The sequence below is a fragment of the Pyrgilauda ruficollis genome, unplaced genomic scaffold (genome assembly GCF_017590135.1).
Source record: "Pyrgilauda ruficollis isolate IOZ18807 unplaced genomic scaffold, ASM1759013v1 scaffold58, whole genome shotgun sequence".
Classification (NCBI taxonomy): Eukaryota; Metazoa; Chordata; class Aves; order Passeriformes; family Passeridae; genus Pyrgilauda; species Pyrgilauda ruficollis.
Genome location: NW_024527488.1, coordinates 1 through 18,047, shown reverse-complemented (window position 1 = coordinate 18,047; position 18,047 = coordinate 1). Strand labels below are relative to the sequence as shown.

The following is an 18,047-nucleotide window of genomic DNA, read 5'->3' as shown; positions in this document are numbered from 1 at the left end:
ACAAAACAAATGTAAGGGCCATAATTGTAAATTTCCTTTGATGATGGCTATAAAAGAAAGCAGCTCTTGATTAAACATTTTATTTAGCTCAGGATTTTTAAGTTATAATTTGTAAGGATTTTCTCTATGAATTATTGATCTGCAAATACCTTTGCTGAAGAAAACAGTTCTTGTCTAAAAAGAATAAATGGATTGTGTTAAAAATATGTATATTTTAGAAATTTTGTCAAGCCGATGTCAATAATTACTGATGCATATCAGGACAAATGGGTATTTGGGAAGTCTTTCAGCCTTCAGCAAAAGTCTTCTTAAAGAAGTTTAAGAACTTGTCATTGGTGATCAAAAGTAACTGTTCTTGAAATATCAGGGTTGAAATTTCAGCTCTTTGAAAAGTCAGGTGCTGCCTTCAGGTATGTTTCTGCCATAGCAGAGAGACTTCTGTTTTGCCAGAATGCCACAGCTTATTTTGAAAGGTGGAAGATGTTGTGAACGTGGTGATTTCTGATTTGTGTCTGCATCTTGGCAGTGGAGGTTTCAATGTGGAACCTGCTACAGGGGTGGAATTGTCACCCATTTATAACAATGTATGGAACACCAGCGTGCCTGAACTGAATTTTTCCGTTTCCTTTAAATTTGATCCGCTCTTGAGTATTTGTATTTTGGTGCCCGTTGCATAATGCTTGTGTCCAGTTGGAAAGTCTCCAAGAGAGGAGCCCATCCTTTTGCCTCTGGAGAAAGTGCTGTTGGAATGCCTCAGCCAGCAAACCTGTGTGCTGGGCTGCTGCTTCCTGAGAGAAAAGCCCCGTTTGCGTGGGGTTATTCCATCAGGCTGTGAGCCTGGAGATGAACTCTGGCCCTCTGAGGAGCTTGCGGGAAGTGGCCGCTGTTGTCTGAGCCCCGCAGTGTGACTGTGGGCCTGTTAACCCTGCAGCAGTAACCGTGCCAATGTGGTGTCTTTGGAACAGGCTGCAGAATGTGCTGGGAAATTGTTCATCTTCCACTCTTCTCTGCCAACTGCGGAAGCACCGGGGAAGCTGAAAAACAGAGATGACAAAAAACTGCTCAATACAGATAAGGAAAAGGTATTTTCTGCTCTGAGCAAAGAGGGGACTGCTGTTACACTGCATTTCTCTAACAGGGCATTGGTCCTTTTTAATGTATTTTCTTTCACACAGAAGTGTTTGGTTACATGATGCCTCTGTAGTGATGGGTTCTCCAAGAACCTGCTGAGGTGCTCCCTGTATCCATGGGCATGGGAAGCATGTTTTTGATGATAGCCATGCTTCGCTTCAAACTTCCACTTCATCCTTGTGTCTTCATCTGGCCCTTTGAGTTGTGATTAATATCTAACATGATGGCACTTGTATTTTTTATTCCTGTGCAGACCCTCTTCCAGCCACAGGGAAATTATGAGGCCTTAGCCAAGGATTGTGTGGCCAATGGCTGCTGTGTGAATTTGTTCCTCTTCCCAAATCAGTACATGGATGTAGCCTCCATGGGCCTTGTCACAATGTACACCGGTGGAACACTGTACAAGTACAACAATTTCCAGGTCAGTGGTGCGGGTTTCCTGCCTTCCAGATAGTAACTGCTAGGGGGGGTTGCTGTTGGTTTTCATCTTATTTCAGTGTGTGCTTGGACATTTAACTTAAAAGCAGAGTGAGTCTGGAAAACATGGTTATCAATTCCAGGGCATAAAATTCAAGTTTAATAATGGCAAGTTGGATCTTGAAGTTTGGATCTTGAAATAGTTTCATCAGGCTCAAATTTGGATCTTGAAGTAGTAATAAGCTGGTTGGTATCCTAAAATTTTGCTGAAAGGTTAAGTGCAGGAATGCCCAGTTAATGTTCAGGCCTGGTAATGAGTGGTGGACACTTGCATATACCTGACTGAGAAGAGCAATCACATTTGATATCCTTTTTTAAGGACTCAAGAGCTGTGAGCAGATTTGCTGTGGGGAGATGGGGATCATGGGAGGGGATGTTGGGGCACTGCTGTGCTGCTGCACTTTGGTGTTGAACCTCTGAACCTTCTGCTTTCTGTTTGCAGCTCGAAACTGACAGCCCCCAGTTCTTAAGTGACCTCAGGAAGGACATCCAAAAGAAGATGGGATTTGATGCAACAATGAGGGTTCGGACAAGTACAGGTAATAGGACCCATGGGAATGAACTTGAAATAATGTAGTGCCATGCAAATCACATGTAAAATCGGGCTGGTTTAATTTCATTATGTACCTCTTGAAAATTAATTTAATAGACTGACAAAATCCATGGCTCTGTGTGTATATATTGGTGCTTGTATACATATACATGTACATACATGTACTTCCTGTATGTACCTCCTTAATAACTGATTTTCAAGACTGGGAAAGGCTTCTGTTCACTCTGCACACAGCATGGACTGCAAGGAGGTTGTATAAAAAGGTGTTGCTGCTGGACACTGACCTGTGCCTTCATTTTCATACTCAAATGACATTCCTGTGTCTATACAACTTCTTTCATTCATTCTTGGCTCAAATGCAAGTATTAGAGAAAGTATTAGAAACACTAGGAGGACAGAAGCCAAGCCAGCAGTGCAGAAGCTCTGGGTGTCCAAGTCACAGCTTTTCCCTTTCTCCAGCTCTCACAAATGCCATCAGCAAAGACAGTTGTTGGGACTCCCTGAGGGGAAATGGCTCCTGCTTCAGTAAGTGATGGCAATTTAATTTGCCATTTTTAAATTAAATGCTCTGTATTAATCTGGCTGCAGGCTTCAGGGCTACAGACTTCTTTGGGGCCATTTACATGAACAACACCACAGATGTGGAGATGGCAGCGATTGACTGTGACAAAGCAGTGACAGTGGAGTTCAAACATGATGACAAACTGAATGAAGATACTGGGGCCTTAATTCAGGTAAAAAACCCTAATTCATGTATACCATAAAATGGTAAGAAAGACCTTCTGCAACCAGAGCAGAGAAGTGATGGTTGTAGGAGTAATGGGAGCAAGGCACAATTTACCCAGGCTCTTGTGCCATAATACCACTAGTTAAAAGTGTGTTCCCCTAGATCTGTGCTGCATGTTCTATTCAGGGGTACCCAAATCCTTTCTAAACACTCACTGAGACCTCATCAGCTGTTCATTTTTTTCCATTTCACTGCAATTAAGTTTATGTGGAGTAAGAGATTCTTTGCTACTTATATGGCAATTGTTATTGCTATGGCATTCCTTGTGACCTCTCTATTCAAGAGCAGCTCTATTGCTAAATCTCACTGCCCCCTCTGTGGACTATAGAACTTTTTGTAATTATAATAACTTATTCTGTAATGTCTGATAGATGTCCCTGAGAGCCACAGGTATGCTGGTGCTACAGCTGCCAGCAGCAGTGCCAGGCTGCCCTGGCTGCAGAAGGTGTCATCTGCCTTCTGCGCCCAGAGAAGGTGGCTCCGTGGGGACACTTTGTGCCTCTGTTGCAGTGTGCTGTCCTGTACACTTCGATGAGTGGGCAGAGGCGAATCCGCATACACAACATCGGTTTGAATTGCAGCTCCCAGTTAGCTGATGTCTACAGGACTTGTGAGACTGATGCACTTATCAACTTCTTTGCTAAGTCAGGTACAGCACAGAGCAGTTTTGTTTTCTTTTTTACTTTGGTGTGGATGAAAGGGAAGGAAAGGGGGCTGACATGATTACCTAGTGAGAAATCATTTTTTATAAATTGCTGCTCCATGCCTGAGCAATTCCTGAAGTATTATGAAATTGAAAACACAAATAATTACCTATTTTAGACAAACTGCCATGAAAGTAATACTTGTGTGTAGGTAATACACAGAACTGGGCAGGTACAGTAAGTGCCAATGGATGTCCTACTGCAGTGTTGGGGGTTTGATGGGGTTTCTGGGTGTCTGTAGAAGAGACTGAAAAGCAGCCTCAGCCCTCAGGTCTGTAAAATCAGAAACTAGCAGCAGAGAGAGTGTCTTTTTTAACACACACTTTTATTCTGTGCTTGTAGCTTTTAAAGCCATTCTGAGCCAGCCCCTGAAGACAGTCAGGGACATCCTGATGAATCAGACTGCTCACATGCTGGCCTGCTACAAGAAGAATTGTGCCAGCCCAGCAGCTGTCAGCCAGGTAAAACCCACACCCAGTCCTACCTACCCAGACATTGCCACAGGTGCACAACCACCCCTCAACATCAGCAGAGCCAGAAAGCAAAATTTCAGGACAGACTTTTCTTTCAAATAGAATTAATGACAGGTGGGATTCAGTGGTGGCACTTAGAGCACACAGAAACTGTTGTTTTGGAACAAAAGGCAATGCCACTGATGAAACTGATGCCGGTACTCACACAAAGGAGCTCAGCCAGCCCTTTTCTTCCTGCTGAATTACACACTGACTCACAAAGCTTTCATTTTTAATTCTTATGTTGTTATAGATAGTTGTAGTATTCTAATTTTTGACTAAGCAGAGTGACTGATTTGTTTCCATTTAATTTATTCAGTCACGTTTTAGTGATTCAACTCAAAGAAAGACTCAGGCTTTTCCATCCCAGAGGTGCTGCCAGTAACCACGAGCCTGGGCACTGAACTCACCATTGTTGGTGAGGACCAAATATGTCAAAACCAGAGACACTTATTGTGGGCCACTATTTCTCTCCTCAGTTCTCCAGGGAGCGCTCCAAAAATTAACAGTGTTACAGGGAGATGATAGCAGCCAAGACAGCGACTACAGCTTATAGAGCAAATAATTTCTGTTGGATTCTTATTAAATGTGTTGTTTTCTCAGCTGATCCTGCCAGACACCATGAAGGTGCTGCCCGTGTACATGAACTGCCTGCTGAAGAGCTGTGTGCTGGCCAGCAGACCTGAAATCCCAACGGATGAGAGGGCTTTCCACCGCCAGCTGGTCATGGCCATGGGGGTGGCTGACACACAGCTCTTCTTCTACCCCCTGCTGCTGCCAATTGTGAGTCGCTGGTGGTTTTTTCACTTTGATTTCTAACCCTTCTTACCTGGAGAGGAACCACTAAGATGTACCAAGCCTTTCAGTCGTTACTTTTCAAGTCAATTCCACAGCTGTAGTGTCTTTGCCCCACAGCACAGCCTGGATCTGAAGAGTGACGCGGTGCCAGCCGCCGTCCGCTGCTCCGAGGAGCGCCTCTCCGAGGGAGGGGCCTTCCTGCTGGCCAACGGGCTGAGCATGTTCCTGTGGCTGGGAGCCAGCGTGTCCCCAGAGCTCATCCAGGGGCTGTTCAACGTGCCGTCCTTCGCACACATCAGCTCCGAGGCCGTGAGTAGATGCAGACTAAGAATTGAGGACTTAGCAAGACCAGACGCTAATCAGAGAAACAAGTGAGGTCTTTTCTCATCCATCAGCCTTAAAAGCAAGAACAGGTGACCAGCAAAAGGTGTTTAGACACCAGAATTGCTTTAAGTTACATAAAACTTAACACTTTGACACTCTGAACACTAGGAGGACAGAAGCTTTCACAATTTCTTTAACCTTCTTAAACTTCATTGTGGATGTCAAAGTCCTTTCAAGTGAGTATTACTAAAATTAGAACAAAACACTTTGCAATGGTTAAGTTTTCCTGATGATGCATTTTCATATAGTGATTAATGAGTCCTCAAGATGAGACCTTCTAGTGAAAGAGATGGAGTTTCCTGGTTTAGTATGAAATCCACAGTACCTTAGAATGTAACTATCAGCAGCTAGTCTGGGTTAGAGATGTGACTGGACTATAACAACCTGCTTTCCTTTTGACAGACATCCCTGCCTAACCTGGACAATCCATTTTCTAAGAAACTGAAGCATATCCTGGAGCAAATCCAGAGCCAAAAGCCCCACACTATGAAGGTAATCGCTTTTTGCCTGAACTCCTTCTTCATACTTGTTCAAAGGAACATTCCAGGTTTTGCCAAAACTTACCAGTGGCTGTAAGAGGTTTTTTAGGTATCGGGAGTCTTCCTGCACGTAAATGAGTTCCAGCATGATTTGTAGGCACAGGCATCTCCAGTGTACTTTATTCCAAATCAAAACTGATTTTCAAAGGTAGTCAAGTTTAAAAGGTAACCATTTTATTCTGCACTCTTCAATTCACTTAGTCTCTCCAGCTTCTGCAATGTGGAGATTTATTAGTTTTGAGGGTTTTCCCCACCTCAAGAGCATCCACTAAGAGACATAGGGAAAACTGTGCTGCCATCTAATCTGACTACGTCCTAAAATTGCCTGTCTGTATCTCTTATCTTTCCAGCTGATGATAGTGAAGCAACGGGAGCAGCCAGAGATGCTTTTCCGCCAGTTCCTAGTAGAAGACAAGAGTATTTATGGAGGAGCCTCCTATGTGGATTTCCTTGTGTGCATTCACAAAGAGATCAGCCAGCTGCTCAGTTAAGGCAACTCAAGTAAAATGTTCAGTTCCTTTTTGCCTTTGCAGGAGGGACAGTTTTTGGTGCCTGAAGGCTGGCCCACAGCTCCACCAGCCCAGGCCTTCTGCTGCGCTTTCCTGACCCTTTCCTGTGCTCTTTTTGTACAGTTTCATTTGATCCCACCTCCCCCTGAGTATTTTGCTTACTTCTTAAGCTGTAGAATAGGAAGTTCTGCACTCAGGTATTAATCTTCTGGGAGTCGTGACTCTCTACATGAATTGCCAGATTTCAGACTACCAATGCTTAAAAGCATATATGGTATACCTTTCTTTGAAGACAATTTAGAAAACTCTCAATTATTCCTTTTGCTAGTCGTAAGTGGTACCAGAGCTGGGAAAGATGATCAGAACCTGTACAGAGGATGCAAAAAGACAAAACACTTCCACAGCCAGGGTTATCCAGGAGACAGCAATGCCTCAGTTTTATAACTGGACTTGAGTAAGTGTAACAACAACAGGGATCACAGGAAGAACAGTAATCAAACAATCCTTTTGCCACCTTTGGCAGATGATGTCACACTATTACGGTACAGTTCTGTCCACTTGGGGGCAGCAATTAGCTTAGCGTACTACTTAATTACATTTTCAAAATTGCACAGGTTAGGCTTTATTTAGTACTTTTGCTAACTGGAATATTCCCAACACAACTCATAAAAACCTGTCCCTCAAGATTTCTGTGGCAGATCAGCTGTGAGACAGTTGACACATTAACCAAAGGTTATTTGTGGTGCTATGAAGCCTCTTGTTTAATACCAGTTCTATTGCAGTGACCTCCTCTCCCGTGACTGATTTAATCAATGGTCACTGCTTTGAAAAACTAGCCTTTGCTAATACCAATATTGAAGGTAGTATTTGGAAAGCCAGAGCCTTTGGAATGGCTGTATACCTCAGATACTTCATCTGTCTCTCTGTCTCTTTAGGACCAAGGCCTCTGAATGTGAGATTTGAATTTTGCCAAGCTTGAAAAGCTATTATTAAATAAAATAGTGTTTCAAAGAAAGCCAAAAAACACTCAAAAGTAAGATTAAGCCTCAGTAAAGAAAAAAGTGCCTTTAAACATGTTAGTGTTGCTACTTATATTAATTATTTAATGTCCACAATAAGCAGTGAAAATGCATAGTTTTTTGGTTCAACAGCTTATGTATACAGTCATTCTTGTCATTGACCAAGAGCTCTTGAAATAAGTGGCTGTATTACAAGAGTCCTCAGCCTGAATTCAGCTGCCAAGACAAGCACTTTTTAGCTGTAGACAATACCCTGTAAAAAGTATGTGTTGCCATTTCATTTGTAAAATGACACCAGCAACATTTGTGTAAAGAAATAAGCAATTATTAAATATAATCTGTGTGTGTGTTTATTTCATACCTCCCAAGTTCTCCAAGGTTTTATGGCCATGGCATCCAGCAGTGCGTACACTGTAGGTCACCTTCTCCTATGGTGACTCTCAAGACAGGCAGCTTACATGGCCTCAGCATTTTCAGTGTGTTTCTGCTGTTGTCAAATGGTGAGAAGACAAATCCAAGTGAAGGAAAGTGTCCCAAAGAGGGGTTGCTCACAACCAAGCTCAGGTAAGCCAAAGCTGTTCCTACTGGCAGAGCTACTGCAGCAGAGCTCTGGCCTGCCTGGGCAGTGTTAGCTACAGTAAGACACGAGGGTGGAGAAAACAGCATGTGGTGACAGCAGGCATGACAGTGACAAGTATCACTGCAAGTGCAGTGCTTGGCATCACCATAAACCGCAGGACTGGAGTATTTAACTCAGATTTACACAAATTAGGCCTTTTTTTTTTCTCCTTTTTCATTGCTGCAATAATTATAATCAAAATTACTTTCTGTTTCACAGAACTTGCCCACTGATTTCTTTTCAGCCCATGAAAATGACCCTGTTATGACAAGGATTTGTGCAGCTGTCTTCCACATTAACATTGAGCCCATTACATAGTTGCCATTTCTGTTAAAGCAATAAAGTTGCCACCAACTCAGTAATTTTGCAAGGAGAAAATACCATTTCTATTACATACAGAAAGTGGGTTCATTTGTCTCTCACTTTCACATTACTCAGTGTTATCTTTATAAAGCCACAGGATTCAGAGATTTTTTCAATGCAATGGGTGTGAAATGTTCATGTATCCTTTTTTGGAGTGCTCTCTGGATATTGAAATCTATAGCAGGGCATAGAAAACTAGCTGAGTATTCTAAAATTAATTCCACTGCTTACTGCCAGTTAACTTCCATGATCATCTCAAAACTGCTCATTCAGGTTTGGCGCCTGAATTCCACTCCTCTGAACAAAGCATTCAGCACCTAAGAACACACACAACAAACTGGTGCTGGGGAAGAACCTCAACCCCCTGAGAGCATTAGGCCTTAGCCTGCACAGCACTCCAGCACTCCAGCCAGCTCCCTGCAACCACCAGTGTCAGAGAGTGCATGGAATTCCCCAGCTGATGGCTGATTTACACACAATGATCTACACCTGACCGGGGTCTTAAATTCCCTCTGAAGCCCAATGCTGACACATCCTGAGTACCTTGTCAGTGCAGGTGTTGAGTCCTTCACTGAATTCACAGGGTGTAAAAGAATCCAAGGACTCAAAGCCTGCTCCGACAAGGCCTAGACCGGCAGCGCAAATCAGATTGGAGACATTATGCATTTAATGCAAGTGGAAAGGAAGAAACTCATCGGGCTTTTTATCTTCCAGGAGAGCATGCTCAAATTAAGTCTTCATTTACTTGTGGCAAATGAAATGCTCATCAGCAGCTCAGTGATTCTGAGCCTTATCCTCTCCTTGCTCTGGAAGTGTTACAAGTGAGAAATTACTGACAACTGCTAATGGGAGTAAAAGCTTTTCATCTCTAGTCACCATTTCTATATGGTCCAAATCCCAGTGACTGCCAAAATGACCTGATTTTTTTACAGTATAATGGGGCATGTGGTCAGTTGCTTGTTAACAACACCAACATCCTGCTTTGCTGGCAAAAGATTGCCCATCCAGACAGCTGTAATCTAACTTAAACTCGTTTCAGAGGCAAAAAAAGAGCAGTTTCTGCTGGTTGAGGGCCTGGGCGGCTCTGAGGCCTGATGGGTGTCGCTGAGGGCGGTAGGTGTAGAGGTGCCTCTGTGACGCTGCTCAAAATCTCTTGTTTTCCACCTAAAACTTGATAGTCTCAATGGAGGGATTTTCCAAGGAACCATCATATTTCAGTGCTGGTTGCTGAAAGCTTGGATTCTGAGGCAGTGGGAGCTGGTGTGGCTGGAAAGAGCCGAGCGCTCGGAGCCCCCTCAGCCTCGAGGGCAGAAGCCCCTCCCGGAGTCCGCATGGAAATGGGATCGAGGTGTGGGAGCTGCCGTCCCTGGCAGCTCTGCTCCCGGGCTGCCTCCCTGGAAAGCTCATTGCTGTGGCTGTGGGGAATCCCAGGATCCGGTGGAAGCCCTGGCTGCCGCTCCAAGCGCGCTGAGCCCGGCCGGCCCTGCCTCGGCACCGCCGCCATTACCGCAAATATGCACAGATTTGAAACGTTTGTTGGCATTTTTCTGGTCTGTAATAATTCTGATGTTTTTGTGTGATCTATATGATGACTATATGCAGTAGGAAAAAGGGTTTTATACAAATGTTTCAGGATAATGTCTGCATTCAGTATGGGAGGGTTTGAAGGGGGCTGAAGCCGATGGTAACTTGCAGCCATCAGGTGCTCTCAGCAACTCCTCCTCAAAGTGCCAGGGGTTTTTTCTAATTCATGGAATTGAACTTCAGGTAGCTAGAAACTGTCTCAGGCTTTATTTGCCAAATTGTTTCCCAACCCTAAATCTCCAACAAACAGCCAGTGTAAACTACAATTTAAACAAGGCTAAGAAATAACATTCTCCTCTTGAAAATATCAAGAGATCTTTTTTTTTCCCCCTAGAATTGCTGTTAATCTTTAAACCAACTGTTTCCAGATAACATTTATATTTTGAGAAGGGAAGAGTTTAAATTAAGCTTTATGGTGTAAATTCTTGCTGTGCCCTTAGTGTGTGACTGTTTTGCAAGCCGTGGTCCCTGCTGAGAGCCAGTGGTTGGGAGCCACCATCTCTCATGGCAAGGCTGGGAGTCACAGGCTGGAAAAACAGGTCCTTCACTTATGGAAATGATTGGTATTTAGGGGTTGTTCTGAGAACATGGTAAGAAGGTAGAAAAAAGAGAGAGCATTTTTCCTTAAAGAAATTATACTGGCAAAGTGAAATCTTACCCTTTGGGATTTAAGGTTATGTACAGTGGGTGTATATAGTGTATTAGTGCCAGCTAATAGTTGGCAAAAAGAGGTGACCACAGGTAAGCAGTTATATTTAAAATCACCTGGAAGCCTGTTAAAGAATCCAGCTATGAAGGAGGACTTAGAAAAGGAGGAAGGCGCCTGATTTGTGACTCTGCACATCTTTTAAGTAAGAAATTCAATGTTTTAGTGTCCTCGGGAACACCTTTGTGGGCTTTTTAATACAGTTGAAAGGAAAATAACTAGCAAAATATTTGTTTTTATTTTCTTTTGCTGCTGCATTTCTTGACTTTGTGTTACATATCTTTACAAAAGAGATATTGGAGGTATTCAGCTAAGTGATGCTTTTCTGTTTGTGAAAAATGTGAAGTAGCAGAGCTGGGGTTTCTGAGTTACAGAATTCCAGTTTCATTTGTGGATACAGAGAACTTGGTGGCGTTTTCGTGAAATGAAAGCCAGGGAGGAATCGGTGCCGTGGCTCTGGGTGTTGCTGGCAGAGCCCTGGGGCACAGCCGGGTTCAGAAGCGCTGCAGGAGCCCTCGGTGTCCCGGGCTCTGCCATTCCTCAGGGGCTGGGCTGGCAGGAGCCGCTGGCAGAAAGGAGAGGGAGCGGGATGGGGGAGGGAGGAGTTCTCAGGGCTCTGGGAGGCGTCTCCCGGCCCTGGAGCAGCTGGGAAGGTGTTCCTAAAGCTGAGGGAGACCGGAGGGCCCTGGGCAGGTGCGCTGAGCTGGCACGGCAGAGGCAGGGAAGAATATTCCTGGGCATTGTGGAAGCGCATTTATCAGCTCTGCCCTGCTCCACACGAGCAGGGGTTGCTCCTTCCGACCATCCCGGCCCTGCTTTTCCCTTGTGACCGACTCCAGGCCTCAGGCCAGCCGAGGGTGCCTTGGAAAGCTCCCTGGAGCTGCTCTGGAGCCAAGCTCGTTCCGAGCTGTTCCTCAGCGCCTCCCGCTGAGCCGGGGGTGTCCGGGGCAGGGCAGGGAGCTCCGGGAGCCTCTGCCGCTGTCCCTGCCGGGGGTTTGTCACCGTGCCCGGCAGCGCTGTCACCGCGCCCTGCGGCCCTGGCGCTCGGAGGGCGCTGAGCGCGGGCGGCGGCGGGGCCGGAGCTGCCCGGGCTGTGCGCTCTCCTCTGGGCCTCTGCCCCGTGCGGCTGCACAGCACGGGCCGCTGCTGCCAGCCGGATTCTCGCATTCTGTGCCTGTGCTCCAGGTCTCCTGCTGCTCCCCGCCTCATCCTCAGCCGTCCCCAACCCTTCCCTGGAATCCCCGCCTCTCAGACCTGGCGGTGTGGCTGCGTTTGGAGCCTCTCCGCAGGCCGGCAGTGCTGGGCTGAGCTGTGCTGGGTAACCCCCGTTGTTAGAAGTGTTTGGAATGATTGGAATTATGTTGGAATGGTTTAGGCAGAGCTGGGTTGGGAGCAGTGACTCAGCCATTATTTGACAGCTCTCAGTCCACATCCTTTTTGTCATTGCTGGGGCACAGCCTGGGGCAGCCTCTCCCCTCCTGATGAGACAGGAGCTGTGGAAGGTGAGGTGGCATCGAACACGGGAAGGAAATGCAGTGCTCCTGCCACATGGGAGACTTTCACACAGGCTGAGAGATAAATATAAACCAAAACATAATTAACTAGGTGCAGGCACTTGGAAGCATATCAGCATTTTCATGTTTACTGAGACTCATGCCTAATTGTAAGTTTCTCTCAAGAGAGTAAATTATTGAAAGAAATCCCTTCTCAAGTACTGTATTTAGTTAGGTAAAGCAGCAGATGAAAAAAAATTTAAATGGTACATTCTCATGTAAAGGATCATCCTGGGTTTTTTTCCAACAGGAAAATGGTTTTGTAACAGAAAAAAAAAAAAAAATAAAATAAAAGGCAGACCAGAACTCTAAGGAAAAGAGGCTGCTTCTGATACTTAAAATCAGTATTTAAGTGAGGATGTGGCAGAGCATAGCATGCCTCTGGAGCTGGCACAGAAAACTTTGTGTATCTGCTTCTCTCCTCCCAAAGAGAAGCCTTGGCGTTAGACCTTGGTATGTGCTCAGTAAATGTCCTTTTCCACGGCCTGTGGAAGTGAGAAGGAGAAGGGCTCCCGAGCGCAACTCTGACCTGGGCAGAGAATTGCCTGAAGTGCTGGGCAGGCTTTTACCTGTGTCCTTGCTGGTGGAAGTTTAGTTTGCTGGGACAGGCGAAATTATTACCAGATCAGGCTCCATGAGATGTGCTGGAACTGTCATTGCTTATCACTGAAAAATCAACAATTATGTTTAGCAAACAATGCCCCCCTCCAAAGGCCACCCTCTCCCTCTACTGCCACCATTTCAGGAACTGAGGGAATTCCAAAACCCTGCTTCTTGCAGCAAGGGATGATCTGTGTAATTAGTGAGAATGCTGTTTGTGTGCCTGGGCAGGTAGGATTTGTAAAGAGACAAAACTTTTATTAGAGTAAAATACATAGCTGAGAAAAGCACAGTCCTGTTTGAATCACTAATACATTTCCAGTCTGAAACAGAAATAGAAAGTTTTAATCTGAAGATGGTACTTAAATATTTTAATTCCATAACACGTGAGAGGAAAGGAACTCACATTTTTCCTTTCTGGTAAAACTATTGTAAAATCTTGGTATGTTTATTTTTGTTTGTTCTAGTTTAAAATAAGTGAAACATTTTTAATATATCTCTTGTTTAATATTCTATAAAATTCTAACAAAAAGGTGCTTATAACTGTCCTTGGTCAAAAAAGGTCAAGGTCAATAAATTTTAATTCATTATAAGGGAATTCAACAATGTCCTTCAGTATTTCAGCTAATGGCTGAAATCCATTAGCATTATGGCCTGGATTCCTCAGTGTCCTCTCAGAATTTTCCCCTGCAGCCTAAAGACTGAGCACTGTACATGAAGCTGTCCCCAGTTAAAACCCATCATTGTGGATAGTTGCTGTTCTGGGAGAGAAAACCTTTCCCTGTAGAAAAGCAAGTAGCCCAATTCTCTGCAGAGAACACAGTTCCTCAAAGCTTGTCCTGTGCAACGTCAGAGCACAGCTTTAGTGAATGTGGTGAAGCCGTGGTTACAGGTATTCATTCTGAATAAATGAACATGGAAACAATTTATTTTTGATGATTCAGTTTATTAGCACACACTTCTCTGTGCAGCCAAGCCTAAAATAAAGCTGTTTTGGGGCTTTTATCTGTCACTTAGTGAGGGTTCTTTGAACTGCCATTCAGCTCAGCAATGTTCCCAAAATGCCTCCATTCCAATTTCACTTGGTATTTCCATTCACAAGGCTTCACCCTCCCTCCCCCTGCCCTGTACTCTCTGGAGATCCTAAACCATCTACAAATCTTCCATTTTATTGCCCAGGTAATGGTGTTATTTGAGGATTCAGTTTGTTTAGGTGCATCCCAAGTAAAATACTTGGCATGTGCTGGAGCTCTGAAATTGTAGGGAGATGAAAGGCAGGGCCCTTGCTGCTTCTGTTGCAGACTAAAGCTGAAATTCTGGTGGCTTTTGGCTTTCCTGACACTTCTCTGGATGTGTCTGAAACCAAGTCATGAGCAATGTCTGTGTTACCAACACTTAACTCCCACTTGTTTGTTTTTCAAGAGTTTCTGGTTTTAAGATTTCTGGGCAGAAAAACTCACTGGGAATCCTGAGTTCCTGCTGGTGGTCAGGATTTTGTAATGCAATTTGTCATGTGTTTGTGGGTACCACGTATAAGGAACTGGGAATGGCAATGTTGTTTTAATTCATTATTGAGCTCCTTTTGCAGTGACACTCCTACAGTTATTTGTGCATAATTTGAGATACTTTAATTTCTGAGCTGTGTTTGCTCACTGTTTAAGCAGAATTGATGCCATCCCACCAAAACCTGCTTGGGTCCAGAAAACAAATCAAGACAGATTATTTGATTCCTGGGAAAGCTCAAAACAACTGAGGCTGGCTTTACTGCGCTCAATATCATTCCCCCTGCTGCCTGAAGGGAATGACAGGAAAATTCCACATGAAATTATACCAGTGTTAGAGTATTTTATAAAATATATTTATTGTGAGAGGAAATAAGTATGTAAATAAGTTGAAGTTACTTAAGTATAGGTAACTTATTTTTCACCTACTTAAATATTGGAAGGGACTGGCAGGAATGACAAGGAAGTGAGTTTTTTCAATTCAGAAAAGTGCAGTAAACCAAATTCCAAGAGTATCATGTCTTAAAAAAACATGGCAGTTAGTGCTCTCAGGTAGTTAATTTTGATTAATCCAGGATAAATGGTGATTTTAAGCCACTTGATGGCATTTGGTGGAAGGCAATCCTGAACTGGTTTTGTTGCCAATGGCAGCTCTGCCAAGGGGGCAGCAGCAGGGACATTTCCAGGCTCAGCGAGGTGGCTGAGAAGGTGAGAAGGCCTCGTGCACAGAGAGGGGCTAAGAAAGGGAGAGTAGCTCCTCCTTCCCAAAGACATTCTTGTGGACAGAAAAGCTGGAAAGTTATCTGGAAAAGTATCTTCAAGAGTTGGAGCCATGAGCTTCTCGGAGGAAGGTGCACATGGTTCGGTGTGTTTGAAAGACGCATGGATGTGACATTCTGGGGGATGAGGCTGGTGGGTTTTCCCTCTCTAAATAAAGATGTGGCGTTCGAGTGGCACGTAGGAGGCACGGCTGGGTGCCTGCCGCGGCTGCCAGCCGTGCCTGTTCCAGGAGCAGAGCGGGAAGGGCGTTTCCTCAGGCTGGCGCTGCGGGCAGTGCTGTGCCCTGGAGCGCTCGGGGCTGGCTCTGGCCGGGAGGGGAAGCGGGCAGGGCTGTGCTGGGAAGGGCGGGAGCCCCTCGGCAGCGCCAGCGAGGGCAGCGTTTCACAGCTGCCTCATCTTCTCTGCAGGGCTTCCCTGGGAAAGGCAACGGGAAAAGCAGCCCGGGCTGATGCGTCTTGGGCATTCACAAGAGAGAGCATTTTCCTCCTGGTGAATTATTCCTCTGCTCGGCCATGCACACAGAAATGGCAGGATGTGTCTGGATGTCACCAGAGACGCTGTCATTGCCCTCTGGGTGGTGGGACCACAGCAGTTGAATGGGATACTGGCTAGAGAGGCTGGAAAAGGACCACAGCTTGGAAGGTCTGCAAGGAATTCTGCAGGTGTTGGTGGCAGGGTGGGGCAGAAACTCAGAAAAGGCTTTGAAGAGATGTGACAGTCAGTGTTTATTCTGAAATAGCTGTTACTCGTTTTTCCATGTTTTCTGGAAAAGGATTTGGATCCAGGCTATGTAAGCTGGAAAATGAGGAGGAGAAATTGTGGCTAAAAGTGAGAAATCAAGGGATTTGTGAGAAAGACAAAGATTGTGGCATGTTTCAGTGTTTTGGTTTGTTTTGTTTATGAGGAAGGGCTGATTGGCTTTTGGAGAGAAGCTGTGAAGCGCAGCCAGGGTGTGCTTTATGGCCTGTGAGCTGAATACACAGAAACATTAACAGCACCCTGCGTCACCCTCCGGATTTGTCAGGTATGTGACATTTTTGACACCCTGTTCCTGGTCTGAAGGCACAAAAGAAGCTCGGAGAGCTATTGAGACAGCTGGTCCTTGTTCACCTGGAGATGGAAAACTCTGCTGGGATGTGTGCACGTTCTCCATTGAGAGATGATGAAAATCCAGCCAGATTTCTGATGCTTGCAGTAACTTGTAGGAGTTGCCCACATTTTTTCTTGTTCTTTGTATGTCATGGTTCCAGTGTGTTTCATGTATCTGGTACTAAGTGTGGTGCAGTGACATTTCCCCCTCACCTCTCCATGTGGACATTCCAGGGGCAGGAACACATATTTCACCAGGCAATTTGATTTTGATGAGAATTTGAAAAGTGTACAGATAATCCAAAAGTCACTCCTTGTAGTAAACCTTGTGTTCAGAGGACTTCCTGTGTTTTAAAAATCTGTTGAAGCTGAAGGATTGTGCTAAAGTTAGCATTAGAGCAAGAGCTAATAGGAACTAAAATCTTAACAACTGAAATATTTATAGCTAAATTCACTTCTAATACATTTCCCTTTGTAGGGAGGTGAGGGAAAGGATATTTGTGAAGCCAAAGATTTCTTGGGCCATATTTTTCTGTAAGTCAACATGAAATCAAAATACTTGCTCTGGACACACCAAATCTGCTCTTGTGAGTGCAGATGCTTTTGACAGGCGTGCTGGTTTTGGCTGGAAAGAGTTCACTTTGTTCACAGCAGCTGGCACAGGGCTGGGTTCAGATCTGTGCTCAGACAGTGCTGGTGATTCAGTGACTCTGTCATTGCTGAGCAGCACACTCACTCTCCCTTTTCTCGTTCTTTCCCCATCCCACTGAGGGGGAATGAAGGAGGGGCTGTGTGAGCCTTAGCTGCTGGCTGGGGTTAAACCAGGATGTGTTTGAGTCTGTCTCTCTCTGTACTTCCAAGAGATTGATTTGTTTCTCTGTTACAACGTTATGATTTCTGAAGAACTCTCTGACCTTTCCTTGCCTGACCCCAGCTGCAGCAGGACCTTGATGCCCTGTGCATCCCACACAGTGCTCTGGCAAAGCCCCTTTTCCCTCTCTGTTCAAATCCCTCCTGAGCCTCCAGGCCCCTTCAGCAGAAGGAAGCTCCAGGGCCTCCTCCTTCCTTCCCAGCCTCTCAGTGGATCCAGTGGAGCCTTGAGCATGGGATGGAGAGCAGAGCTGTGCCATGGAAATCCTGGTGGAAATTCCATGTGCAGTTTGGAGGCACTCATCAGCATGATGGTAAATGAAGAATAACAATGCCAATCTCTGTAGCACAAAAGCACAAGGAGCATAAGGTGCCCGGTGTTTTCCTCAAGCTCATTTCTGTTCCTTTTGGTAACTGCTGGGGCCACTCTCTGGCACCTGGGCCGAGGTCATCACTGGATCCAGCTCCATTTATTCATTCCCATCCCTGTGGCTGTGGATTACGGCGGCTGCAGAGCTCAAAGCTGCCTCTGTTGGCTGTGGTTTGTCTGCAGTCACTGAGGGATGTGTTTTCAGAGGCTGAGCTGGGCTAACAGGGTCACTGAGTGGTGTCAAGCTGCATTTAGCAACAGGGAAAAGGACTTTTATTTTATTTTTTTTTTTGGTAAATACTGAGGAGCTGGTCAGCACACAGGAGCACGCAGGCTGCTGCTGGGAGGGATCCTTTCTGTGCTGTCTGTGGTTTGCAAACCCTCCCTCCCTCCCACTCAGATCAGCAGCTTGGCTCACGTAATTAATGGCCCCAGACAGAATTTGGTGTTGGCCTAAAGCAGTTATTGCCATCCAGCTGCTGGTTAAATGTGCAATTTTTCCATTCCATTCCTTCTTTCCTTCCTGCTGGTACCAGCCTGGCAACCACTGCAGCCATTTCCCCTCCGTTTGCTCAGTGGGCTCCAGTCCCGGGAAGTC

General features: G+C 45.2%; 1 protein-coding gene across 3 annotated transcripts in view; it reads left to right on the top strand.

The window, feature by feature from the left end:
* SEC24D (SEC24 homolog D, COPII coat complex component) overlaps window positions 1-7,750 on the top strand; it is a 43,100-nt gene extending 35,350 nt beyond the window's left edge. For 2 of the 3 annotated variants that reach the window (XM_041482329.1, XM_041482330.1), the window contains exons 14-23: window positions 966-1,082; window positions 1,385-1,552; window positions 2,051-2,147; window positions 2,750-2,895; window positions 3,459-3,597; window positions 3,995-4,113; window positions 4,768-4,947; window positions 5,080-5,271; window positions 5,749-5,838; window positions 6,236-7,750. In XM_041482329.1, coding sequence (XP_041338263.1) covers window positions 966-1,082; window positions 1,385-1,552; window positions 2,051-2,147; window positions 2,750-2,895; window positions 3,459-3,597; window positions 3,995-4,113; window positions 4,768-4,947; window positions 5,080-5,271; window positions 5,749-5,838; window positions 6,236-6,376 — 1,389 coding nt within the window. In that variant the 3' untranslated portion in view covers window positions 6,377-7,750. The remainder of the gene's footprint in view (window positions 1-965; window positions 1,083-1,384; window positions 1,553-2,050; window positions 2,148-2,749; window positions 2,896-3,458; window positions 3,598-3,994; window positions 4,114-4,767; window positions 4,948-5,079; window positions 5,272-5,748; window positions 5,839-6,235) is intronic. The other variant, XM_041482331.1, reaches the window with a different exon arrangement.
* The last annotated feature ends 10,297 nt before the right edge of the window (window positions 7,751-18,047 follow it).